This window comes from Cutaneotrichosporon cavernicola, assembly GCF_030864355.1.
Source record: "Cutaneotrichosporon cavernicola HIS019 DNA, chromosome: 7b".
Lineage (NCBI taxonomy): Eukaryota > Fungi > Basidiomycota > Tremellomycetes > Trichosporonales > Trichosporonaceae > Cutaneotrichosporon > Cutaneotrichosporon cavernicola.
The window spans coordinates 868,862-881,811 of NC_083400.1; the positions used below are offsets into that span (position 1 = coordinate 868,862).

General features: G+C 57.8%; 7 protein-coding genes across 7 annotated transcripts; 5 read left to right on the forward strand and 2 right to left on the reverse strand.

Annotated features, from left to right (window-relative positions):
- Positions 1-837: 837 nt before the first annotated feature.
- CcaverHIS019_0705580 (uncharacterized protein) lies at positions 838-1,472 on the forward strand (the record flags this gene model as incomplete). Its single annotated transcript, XM_060604004.1, has 3 exons — positions 838-896; positions 934-1,048; positions 1,080-1,472. 3 exons carry the CDS (start codon positions 838-840, stop codon positions 1,470-1,472), a joined length of 567 nt encoding a protein of 188 aa, XP_060460242.1.
- A 228-nt stretch (positions 1,473-1,700) lies between these two features.
- Positions 1,701-2,501, reverse strand: CcaverHIS019_0705590 (uncharacterized protein; the record flags this gene model as incomplete). Its single annotated transcript, XM_060604005.1, has 3 exons — positions 1,701-2,107; positions 2,137-2,437; positions 2,469-2,501. The coding sequence occupies 3 exons, from the start codon at positions 2,499-2,501 to the stop codon at positions 1,701-1,703; spliced, it is 741 nt and encodes a 246-aa protein (XP_060460243.1).
- Positions 2,502-3,138: 637 nt separating this feature from the next.
- On the forward strand, positions 3,139-4,923 carry CcaverHIS019_0705600 (uncharacterized protein; the record flags this gene model as incomplete). The annotated part of the gene is made up of 3 exons (XM_060604006.1): positions 3,139-3,637; positions 3,669-3,932; positions 3,965-4,923. 3 exons carry the CDS (start codon positions 3,139-3,141, stop codon positions 4,921-4,923), a joined length of 1,722 nt encoding a protein of 573 aa, XP_060460244.1.
- An 899-nt stretch (positions 4,924-5,822) lies between these two features.
- CcaverHIS019_0705610 (uncharacterized protein) lies at positions 5,823-6,381 on the forward strand (the record flags this gene model as incomplete). Its single annotated transcript, XM_060604007.1, has 3 exons — positions 5,823-6,010; positions 6,050-6,343; positions 6,375-6,381. 3 exons carry the CDS (start codon positions 5,823-5,825, stop codon positions 6,379-6,381), a joined length of 489 nt encoding a protein of 162 aa, XP_060460245.1.
- Positions 6,382-6,666: 285 nt separating this feature from the next.
- CcaverHIS019_0705620 (uncharacterized protein) lies at positions 6,667-7,282 on the forward strand (the record flags this gene model as incomplete). The annotated part of the gene is made up of 3 exons (XM_060604008.1): positions 6,667-6,842; positions 6,877-6,968; positions 7,083-7,282. 3 exons carry the CDS (start codon positions 6,667-6,669, stop codon positions 7,280-7,282), a joined length of 468 nt encoding a protein of 155 aa, XP_060460246.1.
- A 497-nt stretch (positions 7,283-7,779) lies between these two features.
- On the forward strand, positions 7,780-9,341 carry CcaverHIS019_0705630 (uncharacterized protein; the record flags this gene model as incomplete). The annotated part of the gene is made up of 5 exons (XM_060604009.1): positions 7,780-7,994; positions 8,029-8,083; positions 8,127-8,161; positions 8,194-8,677; positions 8,736-9,341. 5 exons carry the CDS (start codon positions 7,780-7,782, stop codon positions 9,339-9,341), a joined length of 1,395 nt encoding a protein of 464 aa, XP_060460247.1.
- A 407-nt stretch (positions 9,342-9,748) lies between these two features.
- Positions 9,749-11,775, reverse strand: CcaverHIS019_0705640 (uncharacterized protein; the record flags this gene model as incomplete). The annotated part of the gene is made up of 8 exons (XM_060604012.1): positions 9,749-10,505; positions 10,541-10,702; positions 10,737-11,082; positions 11,124-11,202; positions 11,248-11,277; positions 11,310-11,404; positions 11,438-11,515; positions 11,580-11,775. The coding sequence occupies 8 exons, from the start codon at positions 11,773-11,775 to the stop codon at positions 9,749-9,751; spliced, it is 1,743 nt and encodes a 580-aa protein (XP_060460248.1).
- Between the last annotated feature and the right edge of the window lie 1,175 nt (positions 11,776-12,950).

Below are 12,950 nucleotides of genomic sequence, written 5' to 3' on the forward strand. Positions count from 1 at the left end.
CAGGGGATACCAATAGTCATTGATCAGAAGTTTCATCGTATGCAGACTCTATGCAGCGTGGTTCATGGTGCATTGTGAGCGATCTGTGCATAACGTGGCTGCGCTATGGGGCCAGCTGTACTTGTATCGAGATCATGTAGTGCTATGATGGATCCAAAGCCGCGTTCCAAACCCCGAAGTTTAGTTGCGAAACGGAACAAGGATGGGGCGTCAATCTCGTTTAGGTTATCGGGACGGCCGTTGTGCCTGTGGCCTGATCGAGATGACAGTTGTCAACAAGCGCAAACTCGAGATGCCGATGGCCGTTGGAGATCCCGTCGGCCCCTCGTGCTAGCCTCCGTTTAATGTCTTCCTGGCTTGTTTAGCTCGACATGTCCATGATCCTGCCGTGTCGCGTCGTGCCAATTCAGTCAGTGGAGACTGGGGAATGACACCCCGGATGGCGCGTGGGCCGGGGTTGGGTCGACGAGATGTCTCACTCAGGATTGACACCCGCACGGCCATGGACGTGGCTCCCAAAGCTACAAAGCCACGCACAAAGCTACGCTACCGCACGCTTTATCCTCTCCATTACTTGATGCCTTCTCTGATCGTATCGGGCGACGCGATGGTGGTGTCCAAGGAGCTTTTGAAGAGAACGGCCGCCATGCCGGAATGAGAAGGGGTGTTCGACCTGGACGGCGACCCTACGACGTGCGTACATCCTGTCCCACTTGCACTGACCCCAGGTTTCCGGAACACGTCCAGGTGTACCTGTGTCTCGTGGCGACTGCGTCGTTGTCGGATCCTCCGTCGTTGCGGCCCTGTGCTTTCGATACTTTTGTCACCGACAATCTCATGTTGGAAGGCTTGGATATCCTCGCGCGCGAGCGCGCCGAAAACCCTTTCGGTCAAGGGTTAGTAACAGTAACTGTCTAATTGATCTAACCTTAGACGTATCTTTGTGGACGCAGCGTCGCACACTGCCCAGCAAATTGAGCGCATGGTTCCGGGTACACCTCACGATCAGACGGCCATGTTCAGCCGTTTCCGCCGCGGCCTTGTCCTAGTACGTCAATCCGGAATGTCGCTGACTGCAGACGAACGTGATCCTCCCCATTCCCGAGGCGCTGCAGGGTGTCAGTCCGCCCGAGCTATTCCACTCCATCGTCGGGTGGTTGTATGGCGACATGCACCCGGCTGCCATCGTCAGCGATCTCATGACACAGCCGCAGCCGGGCACCAGGGGTCTCTCTCGGGCTCCAAAGGTAATGGACCTCGCCGACGCGGTTATTGAGAAAGAGGCGGTGGCTTGCATCCTTCGTGAAGTTGCAACTACCCGGTCTCTGGTGCGGAGGGGCGTTCTCGGCGATGAGTGTGTGGCTGTGCTCCCATGGGCGTCACCGAGCGTGCAAGTCAATTTCCCCAACGTTGCGAAGGGCGACGAGTGGTTGAACCATATCCCAACGGCGCACCGCCCGGGGTGGTGTTGACACGAGACGTACAGTACATGTAGCAAGCCTTCCCAAGCGGATTCCACGAGCGATGGCGATTCGCAGTCTCACGATGAAAAGGAGCGACAGGACTATCTGACGCGTAGTAGATTTCGGCGATGCCATCTATGTATCAAATATGCCTCCCCTCATGAAAGCGTACTCTGGTGTATCCTCCCTCGACTCACACACTACGCTGAGGCAGTACACATACTGTACATGCTCTGGTTAGCACCAATTCGTGATCCCGCCATCAACCTTGAGCGTCGAGCCGGTACAGAACTCGCCCGCGTCGCTAGCGAGGAAGACGGCTGCGTCGGCGATATGTTTCGGACTTCCCAGTCGCTGGAGGCTAGCTTTTTCCTTCATAGCATCCAACAATTCGGGATGTTTCATCGAGAATGGCGTCTCGATAAATCCGGGACAGATGGCGTTTACCCGGATCCCAAACTTGCCATATTCTTGAGACGCGATGCACGCCATTCCACGCACGGCAAACTTGGACGCAGTATAAGGACTGATGAGGGGCACGCCTTGTAATCCCGCAACGGACGAGATGACAATGGCCGAACATCCCCTCCCGCCACTTGGGGAGGCGAGGAACGCCTTCAATCCATGTTTGAGTCCGATGAAGACTGGTCAGCTCTGTTGCATAAAAACTCACCCCCGCGAGCGTTGACGGCCATGACTTGGTCGTACTCTGCCATAGGCGTTTCGTGCAGCATGTGCCAGTTTCCTTCGATCCCAGCGTTGAGGACGACGATATCGACTTGGCCCCACTTCTCGATTGTTGCGGCCGTGTATTCCTCGGCGGTGCCTTCGACAGAGACGTCGCCGCAGATAGACAATACCCTGTCGTCGGAGGCGAGCGCGAGGGCGGACTGGCGGTCCACGACTGTTATGCCCTTGATGTCGGCGGCGAGGAAGGCTTGGACAATCCCCAGACCAATGCCAGATGCTCCACCCTGCTATTAGCGTGGTCGAGGAGAGACATACCGTCACAATAGCGACTTTGCCTGAGAGGGACATTTGGGCGGGTTTGGGTGGGTGGGTGGGTGGGTGGGCGGATGGCTTTTAACGATTACCGCTATCGGGCGCCATTGCCCTTTGGTCATCTGACACGCAACCGGGTTCGACATACCAGCGCTGCAGCTCGAGCCTCAGAGATGGAACGGCGGGCCCGACTGAATGACAAATCATTCGCGACGAGTTCCCACACACAACTGTTTATCACGGTATTACCAAGTCACGTGTTGGGAATCATGTGACCGGGTAATCGGCAATCTCGTTATCATTTGCGGGGCCACCCCGCCTTGTTACCCGACTCGGCGGTCAAGCTGGCGCAGTGGCTGAGCATACCCAGCCCCCGCGCCACGACCCTTGACATGCCGCCTAAACATCTCACAGCGGGCCGTCACCGCCAGCGTCGTCCCTCACGCCGACCACGCCCATCTCACGGACCCCGCCTTACGAAGCAATGATCAGCTAACGGGAATGTACGGCGGCGACTCAACTAGCAGAATGCAGCAGCGGGGAATACCAGTTACATTAAACGCCGCTGTCACATGCCATTTCCAGTGGGCAATCCACTCCCAGCTTCCCTTAACTGATCAAGGCAACATATAAGAAACCGAGACTGAACAATGGCCATGTCGCACCAGGCACAATGACGCCCCTCACCCTCCCACCGGGCATCAGCAAGGACACGTTCGCGGCATACGTCGCGGCGGCCCGCGGCGTCGTCGGTAACGACAATGTCGAGGTTATCACCGGTCCCGACCAGTTCACAAAGGACGATTACATGGACCCGGCCAAGGAACACGACATGTATCCGGTGCTAGACAAGGATTACTTTGTGTCCTCGGCCGTGGTAGCGCCCCGCAACGTCGCAGAGGTACAGGCCCTAATGCGGATCAGCAACGAGTTCAAAGTCCCCGTGTGGCCCTTCTCCATCGGCCGGAATATTGGATATGGCGGGCCTGCACCACGCGTCCCAGGATCGGTGGGCATCGATATGGGCAGACACATGAACCGCGTGCTAGAGGTTAACGAGGCGGACGCGTACTGCCTCCTCGAACCCGGTGTCACGTTCCAGAGCCTGTATGACCACCTGGTATCCAAGGGCCTCGAGGACAAGCTGTGGATCGACGTTCCGGACCTTGGCGGTGAGTTTGGTTCTAATAGCGCTGACGGAAGGCGGGAGTGTGATTGGGAACACGATCGAGCGAGGGGTGGGATACTCGCCGTACGGGGACCACTTTATGATGCACTGCGGGATGGAGATTGTCTTGCCCAACGGCGAGCTCGTGCGGACTGGCATGGGCGCGCTCCCCGAGCCCGGGGCAACCGGCGCGCCGGACCAGCAGAGCCCCAACCGTTGCTGGCAACTGTTCAACTACGGCTTTGGGCCGTACCATGACGGTATCTTCTCACAGAGCAACTATGGCATTGTCACCAAGAGTGGGTTCTCGCCTATTTTAAACTGACAGCAGTGGGAATGTGGCTGATGCCCAATCCGGGTGGGTACCAGGCGTACTCGATCACGTTTGAGCGCGAGGACGACCTGCCCGCTATTGTCGAGACGATCCGCCAGCTCCGCATCACCATGGTCATCCAGAACGCCGCGACGATCCGCAGTCTTCTCATGGACGCTGCGGTGTTGGGGGACAAAGAGTCGTTCTGTCCCGGCGTCACGCGGCCGTTAAACGACGATGAACTGGATGGGATTCAGACAAAGTTGGGTCTTGGGCGCTGGATCTTCTACGGCGCGCTATACGGTCCTGAGCCGATCCGCAATGCTCTCTGGGGCGCCATCCACGGTTCATTCTCCCAAATCCCCGGAGCCAAATTCCATCTCCACGAAGATGGAAAGCCGACCCCAGGCGTATTGGATATTCGGGCAAAGACGATGCGGGGTATACCGACGTACGACGAACTCAAGTGGGTCGACTGGGTGCCGAACGGAGCGCATTTCTTCTTCTCGCCAATTGCCGAGGTTCGTGGCGAAGCAGCCACCCGCCAATTCCAAATCACAAAGCGCCGGCTCGTCGAGGCGGGCTTCGATGTCATTGTCGACTTCATCATCGGCATGCGCGAGATGCACCACATCGTATGTGTGGTGTATGACCGTACCAAGCCCGAGGAACGGGCGCGAGCGTTAGCGGTCGTCCGGACACTTATTGATGAGTGTGCGGCGAATGGTTGGGGAGAGTACCGTACCCACCTCGCACTCATGGACCAGATTGCGTCGACGTACTCGTTCAACGACCATGCGCTTATGAAACTCTCGGAGAGCATCAAGGATACGCTGGACCCGAATGGGATCCTCGCCCCGGGCAAGAATGGCGTTTGGCCGGCAACTTACGATAAGGAAAAGTGGCGGCTACAGGCTGGGTCGCAGGTTACAAGGCAGAGTATTCCAAAGCATCCCGGCCCGAGTCCCAGGTTGTAAGCAGTGGCATGCCGGCCTGGGCCCAGGTTGTAAACACTGGCATCCCGGCCCGGGTCCCAGGTAGTAAGCAGTGGAAATGGATCATGGAGTCTGCGTGTTGGGCTCAGGGTGGACAAGTACCGTGGCCGCTTCAGAGTCCTTGGTCGTAACCCGACTTGGGGAACGGCGTGTGGCTGGAGACTGCTGTGACCCGACACCGTTGCGCCAGTACAGCAATTTATATACTTGCACTGGAATAGTTCTCCATCTCGTCCACCCACTCTCTGAAACACGCCACGCCGCTCCCGCCGTAGAACTTTACCGGCGACAGGGTTCGCGCGCGATTGGTACAAGGAAGCATAAGTCACAACAGTCTCCAAGAAACTCTTATGGAATCAGTCGCACAATATGATTGATGTAGTCGTCCCCAAAATATCATCCAAAAACACCGTTGGTGAAACGGTATCATGCGTCGTTGCCATCGACGCGGCAGGGGTTCGACTCCCTTACGGTGTAGTTTTTTTGGCTGCAATCCCGGTGTGGTTGTGGACCCTGCGCCCTGCAACTGCACTGGAACTGCAAATGCAACTGGAACGCGGTCGGCCGAACTTGCAGTTATCAGAGCAGGCAGAACCAAATCTCCAAAGCTGTGCTGAGCATAAGCATGGCTGTGGAAATGGACTGCTTCTCCCGCCGGAGCTGCCAGAGGAGGCCAAGTCGGAAGCGTGTAGCGTTAGAGCGGGCAGCCGGCAGCCGGCAGCCGGCAGCTGGCAGCTCCCAGTTCCGCCGGGAGAAGGCAGAAGCATTGGCGTTGAAACACTGCCTGCGTCCAGCACTATATCTTCACACTATCCTCGCAGTACATCATCTCTCATATCCCACCTCCCACCCCCACCACCATCTCCCACCCCCACCCCACCATGCTCACTCTCCCTCTCGCAATCACTTGCCTCGCTTCCCTCGTGGCCGCCACGGCAGACGAAGGCCGCCTCCTCACCCGCGCGGAGATGAAGCGTATCCTCTGGCGCTACGGTGCCGACCGCAAGACACTCGTGACCTGCGGCGGAGGGCCCTACGTCGGTGCGCGGAATGGCGACAAGCTTACTCTGTGAGTGTACTTGAAGGAAGCACAAAGCACTGACCCCAGCGCCACAGAGTACCTCCGCTACTGCAATCCCACGTGGGGTGTGTTCGGCGACCACATCACCTCGGTGGGTTCGCCTGAGCGCTGTATCGACGCGACGCTCAGCCCGGGGAATGGCGTGCAGCCGCATATGTGGGAATGCTACAATGTGCCGCAGCAGAAGTGGCGGTACCACTCTGACGGCACGGTGCGTCTCGATGGCCGCAACCTCTGTCTGGACGTGACGGACGGCGACGCGACCAAGAAGGTGCAGATGTGGACGTGCAGTGCTGGCAACCGGAACCAGCAGTGGGACCTGTGAGAGAGTGGGAGGGCAGGCTGACGACAGTGCGTAGACAGGCGAGAGACCGAGCCCAAGTCAGAGACCGAGACCAAGATATGAGGACATTAGGACAATGACAATGCAGTTGGAATGTGAATGTGAATTTGAGTTTGGGTACTACTAGTACTACGTCACAGGTGGTTACATTCTGCATTCCGTACCCCGCACATTCCGCACCACCAAGTGGAAGAGGCCACGAAAGGATATTCCAACGTCTACTCGGCACCATGATCCCGCCATGTACAGGCCTGGTTGTCCATATAAGCCCGCATCCTCTTCCATTGTCTCCATGTTCACCATGCTCACCCCCCTCTCCCTCGCCTTGCTCATCCCCCTCTCCCTCGCCGCGATTCCCGACACTATCGTCCCCCGCCCAGCGACCGTCCTCTGGCGCCACGGTACCGACCGGCGCACGCTCATGGCCTGTGCCGGCGGCGGGCCGGGGGGCACGCGTAATGGCGACCAGATCCAGATGTGAGGGGGGATTGGGATTGATAGCTGACTCTAGCGGAACAAACTACTTTCGATACTGTAACCCGGGCTGGAACGTGGAGGGCAATATCAACCAGGGCCCGCTGCGGTGTATGGACAGCACGCTTTGTGAGTGTGGATGGATGGCTTGGATGGCTCTACCGCACCCCCCACGTCCCCTCCCCCTCTCCCCCTTTCTCCCCCCCCCCCCCCCCCCTCCCCCCCTCCCCCCCGCTCACACAGACCCCGGCAACGGCGTCAAACCCCACATGTGGCAATGCTACGACGGCGCATGGCAGCAGCAATGGCGGTACCACCCCGACGGCACGATCCGTCTCGACGGCCACAACCTGTGTCTCGACGTGACTGACGGCGACGCGACCAAGCCCGTACAGATGTGGGAGTGTGTCCCTGGCAACACCAACCAGCAGTGGGACGTGTGAGGTGTCTCAGGCGGGCGGGGGGGCGTGATTTGTAGAGATGGCGATGGCGAGTAATGCAAAGAGTTTGGACTGGGTTGCTTTCGACGTTGTGGGGAGAATACCAAATACAAAGACGACTGTTGCAGTAGGGATCTCATTCATTCATGGCGGGCCTCTCCCTTGTGTCGACTGCCGGCGGGTGCCTTTGGTGTGAGATTGTTGAATAGAAGGCGATTGGCTGGATGGCGGGGCGAGATGTCTCTGATCGTCTACTGCGCTTTCCCACAGAAATGGAACAGAATTCAACATGACATCATTATATCCGTTTCGGGGCCGGGCCTTGAATGCTCGCTTTCTCTTTAGTGATGCAATTCAACAGACTCCCAGACACGTCACGTGTAACATCATAACACTCACTAACAAGAAGAATCTTCCTCGACTCGACAACACACTCATACATAAACCGCCCCAACAAACTGTTTGCATCCCCATTCCCATCCCCTCCATATCGCAAAAGGATGGCCGACACTACCACTGCCCCTGCCACCCAGGCCGCCGCCGCCGCCCCCGCGGACGGCACCAGGCCTGCCCGCCGCCGACGCTCGTCCACCCCATGGACCGAGGTGCTCGCCATGACGTCGTTGCAGCTCGGCGACACCTCAGCCGTGTCCATTGACAACGCCGTCGACGACGAGCCCGCCTTCGACCCCGAAACGCCGCGTGACATGAGCTCGTGCGTGTATGTCTTCCGGCGCCGCTGACAACAGGTATCCCCCGCCAGAGCCCGGAGCCGACTTTAACATTGTCATGATTGGCGCTGGCGTGAGTTTGGCGCGCCCCACATGTCACACACAACTAACCCCAGAATATCATGTTTGGCTCGGCCGAGGGTCCGTGGAAGTGAGTCAGAGTCCCTATCAATCCTAACCCAGCCACTCGTTCCGCCTCGAGCACAAACTCGGTCCCCGCCTCAAGGTCACGGCCCTCATTGACCCCAACCTCGAGCGTGCGGCCCAGGTCGTCGAGGATAAGTGCAAGAGCTTTGTACGCAGCGCATACGAAAACTGCAAGTTCTACAAGACGCTCGAGGACTACCACACTGCTCTGGTGGCCCACAAGCTTCCGCCGCCCCATGCCATTATTGTCGGTTGCCCCCCCGCGTACCGTGGCGGCACGACCAAGGGCACAGACCTAGAACTGACCCTTATCAAGTACTTTCCTCGCGTGCCCTACTTTATCGAGAAGCCGGTCGGCACGTGTCCCGTCGAAAGCGCCAAGACGGTTGCGCGGAGCTTGCTTACCAACGGCAACATTGTGTCGGTCGGGTACATGCTCCGCTACCTCCGTTGCGTGCAGCGCATGAAGCAGATTCTGCACGAGAACAACCTTACCGTCATGGCGACGAACGCGCGTTACGTGAGTACCAGGGAGAAATCCCTCCTTGCGTTTTTTCCACCGCCTACGCTGACCCCAGTCGTGCGCCTACGAGGCCATCGCCAAGCCCGCGTGGTGGACCAAGTCGATCGACATGGGTCCCGTCATCGAGCAGGGCACGCACTTCTGCGACCTGTCTCGCTACTTTGGCGGCGACGTCGACATGGACTCTGTCTCGGCCCACGCTGTGGAATGGTACGAAGCCCCCGGCAAGCTCTCCAAGATTCCCGTCGACGAGGCCAAGATTGCCGAAGACGACCGTATCCCCCGCATCACCTCTGCTGTGTGGAAGTACACGAACGGAGCCGTCGGCACGTTCCAGCACTCGGTGTCCCTCCAGGGCGACCAGTACTTTTGCGAGCTCGAGGTCTGGGCGGACGGATACCTCCTCCGTCTCACGGACCCGTATCAGAACCCGACGCTGTTCGTCCGCCGGCCGGGAAGCAGCGACGAGGAACGCATTCAGTATAATGAAGACGACCCGTTCTTCTCGGAAATCTCGGGGTTTATCGATACGATCGAGGACGGCCCAGAGCCCAATATTCTCAGCACGTTTGAAGACGCCGCAAAGAGCTACGAACTTACTTGGGCAATCCGTCTGGCCTCGGAGACAAAGATCGTCCACAAGCCATCGGAGATTGCGTAGGCTACATGTACCTGCGTACCCATGACTGTAGCCTCGTTGTAATGCATTGTTGGACATTGACGTGGGCCGCGGCTACTAACTGGACACGCGCGCGCGCTCCCGATGCCGACCACGACGCGGTGGCGCAACTTGACTTGTTCAGCCACACTAGATTCCCTGCCCATGCATGACATGATGACCTCACTCGCCATGTCCATTCCCCAATCCCTGGACCGCCCTCGGGGTGTCTGCGTCACCGCGTCACCGCGTCCCTGCGTCACCGCGTCGGCTCGCGCTCACGACTGCCTGACTGCCTGACTGCACGACTGCCTGACCGCAGTAAACCCGCACAGTCCGTCATCCCCCCGACATGTAGTTATAGCATGGATACCGATACAATGCAAGTCAAGTTACTCTACACGGCGCTACTACGTAATTGCCCGCCACACCTTGCCGTACCACGTTGTTGGTTCTCGCTCTTCGGAAATGTCCCACGGGTTGATGATGCCCGACGTCAGGTCGGCCTCGGACGGCTTGACCATCTTGCTTCGCTTGATCACCTTGTACCCGAGATACGGGACCAAGTAGAGCACAAAGCTGATATAGCTTGCGACAAAGTCGGCGCCGTCAAACTTGCGCCCGCCATACGTGATAAACACTGGGAAGCCCTTGAAGACACACACAATAGACGAAAAGATGACGGCAAACCAAGCCGAATATGGCTGGAAACGGCCATACCATACCAGCGTGCGGCGGCTGATGTCCTGCGCTTGCATGGCCTTGTAGAAACGCAGGTAGGTGAAAGCGAGAAGACCCCAGTTGATAATGTTGTTGAGCGAGATGAGCGACTGGAGCCAGTCAAAGGCCTGCGGCGCACCGCCAGAGCCTACCGAGAGGAAGCCGAGCAGTCCGAGGGGTGCCGTGCAGAGAACGGCATAGATTGGCACGCCCTGCTTGGTCGTCTTGGTGAGGAAGCGAGGTGCCTGACCCGTGAGTGCGATGCCGCGGAGCGTGCGCGAGGCAATGTACATGTACGTGTTGCCTGCCGACCACGCCGACGTGATGATCGCGGCGTTGACAATCGAAGGAAGGGCGTGTATGCCTGCAGTCTTGATGGCAATGACCCACGGCGACGACGCGGCGTTGGCCTGCTGGTTCACGAGGTCCGGGTGGTTGGACGGGACACTGAGGTCAGTGGAGGACGCAAGATGATGACCCACATCATGCCAATGAAGAGCGAGCCGATCACGTAGAAGAAGAGCAGGCGATAGACAAACAGTTGCACGTTGCGTGGGATCTGTCTGGACGGGTTCTTGGCCTCGGCACCAGCAAGAACAATGACCTCGGTGCCACCGTACGCAAAAGCGGCGTTTGTGAGTGTGCTGCTCGTCAGCTCGGTTGGCAAGGGCTGCGCACTAGAAGAAGCCAAGGAAGCGGCCAAGGTCGCCTGGGATGCCAAGAAATTGGACAAACGGGCCGGGGTTGCGCCAGTACTCGAAGCCGCGGCGATGATGGTCTGGCGCGCCACCGAGGGTGATGACCAGTGAGCAAATCATGAGTCCGAGAAGCGTGATCACCTTGATGCAAGACGTCGCCACCTCGGCTTCCCCATACCATCTAACGGGGAGCATGTTGAAGCCGTAGATAGCGACGAGTGCGATGGCGATCCACACAGCCGCGCTGACGCTCGTGATCCAGTACTCGACTAGAATTCCAATTGCCGTGACCTCGACTGCCACCGAGATGGCCATGTTAAGCCAGTCTGTGGTCGTCAGTACCAACGCACACACGCACGTTACGCACATGTCCATCCGATCGTGAAGCCGACTGCTGGGTCGACGAAACGTGTGCCTAGCCCCGGAAACGTCGCCTCAACAGGGTACTGCCGTCAGTCTGGTCTAGGATTGCCACTGCGGAAGAGACGCACTTTGGTGATGATCTCGCCGATGGATTGAATCTGAGTCAGCGCCGTCCGATAGTCCGACTTACTACACACCACACCAATGTACCTGTAATGGCGAAGGAGAGGAAGATGCCCAACGGTCCTGCTGCAGCGAGTGACTGCCCGATACCGACAAATAGACCTTGAGTGAGCTAGCCCCTTGCAACCTACTCACCAACACCAATGCCGCCGCCGAACCCAATGAACGAGATGTGCCGATCCGACAGGGAGCGGTGCAGTCCGCCTGGCGCCTCTGGTTGTCAGCTTGTAAACATGACCGGGATGACGGGGATGACTGGGCAAGGTGAGCTACGCACGTGGAGTGTTAAAGTCGTTGGAGTGACCATTTCCGTATGTATAGTCTGTTTGAATCTCCGAGTGAGAATGGGCAGCATAGCTTTCACGCTTTGCGGGGTTCATGAACTCTGCAGTGTTCATGTCCCCGAGGTTGATGTCTCCAAAGTCATCATGCGCATCCTTGTCGTGTGTGCCGTTGCCGTTTGGGAAGCTCATGGTCGGCGTCGACATGAGCTGGGGCTGGGGCTGGGGGTGGTTGTGGGGCTGTGGTTGTGGGCTGTTGGTTGTTGGTTGTTGGCTGATGGCTATGTATAATTATGTAAGAGTGGATGGTGATGGTGATGGTGATGGTGATGAGGATGTGATGGAAAGTGAGTAGAGATGAGCAATGAGCAATAACGTGGGTGTGAGGATGAGATGATGAAGGGGGAGGAAGGCAAGTGGGATGGTGATGGTGATGGGGAGGGAAGGGAGGGGAAGGAAGGATATGCTCTAAGGGAGTTTGGCTGAAGGGGCGGGGGGCGGTGGAGGGCGCTCAGTTTCAGGTCCCAGTATCCGGGGTCATCTGACATGACACAAACACTCATACTATATACCCCCAGTTTACCCAAACCTGCGTAGCTCTATTGTATCTATTGTATCGACTTGTCTCTACTTGTCTAACTCTCCTCGGCCGCGGCCGTCGACCCATTGGTATACCTCGCATGGCACAACTTGTAGTTACCAGGGCAGAGGATGGCATCGATGGCAGAGGATGCGGGGCAGAGGACGCGGGGCCTCGAGGTGGGCTGCGGGGCGTGGGCGAGTTTGGGGATAACCTGTGAGCTGTACGTCATTATTGAACAGCAATGTAGATCATTAACGTGTTGGCATGTTGGTATGTTTGCCACCCCCTTCCTTGCTCAGCAACTGAATTAAATCCACCATCCCTGCCCACATACATATAGACCTGACGCGGGCCACTCCCCTCCCCACTCCCCTCCCCACTCCCCACTCAAACCCAAACCCCCCCTTAGACCTTGCTACACGTGCCTAGGAGTCAGCGTCACCGAGTTTACACTGTAGCATTGGGTGGGCAGTTGCAGGACATCGACCAGGCAGGCGGCCACTCCCGACCCGTGTGAACTGAGCCTATTCTAACCCGACCCGCTTGCGCGCTTGATCACTTGGGATTTGGCTAAGACTAGTCAGTCGGTTGGAATATTCAATATGATTTGTAGAATCGAGTAGGATTAAGACTAGGCCTGGGTAATGGCACTAATGCGGGTGGCAAGAAAGTGGTAGATCTTGTATTGTTTGATGGTCTGATGGTCTGATGGTTACAAGACATCGGCCATCGGCGTCGACCAAAGCGCTCATCCCGTGCACCCCACGCACCCACGCACCCACGC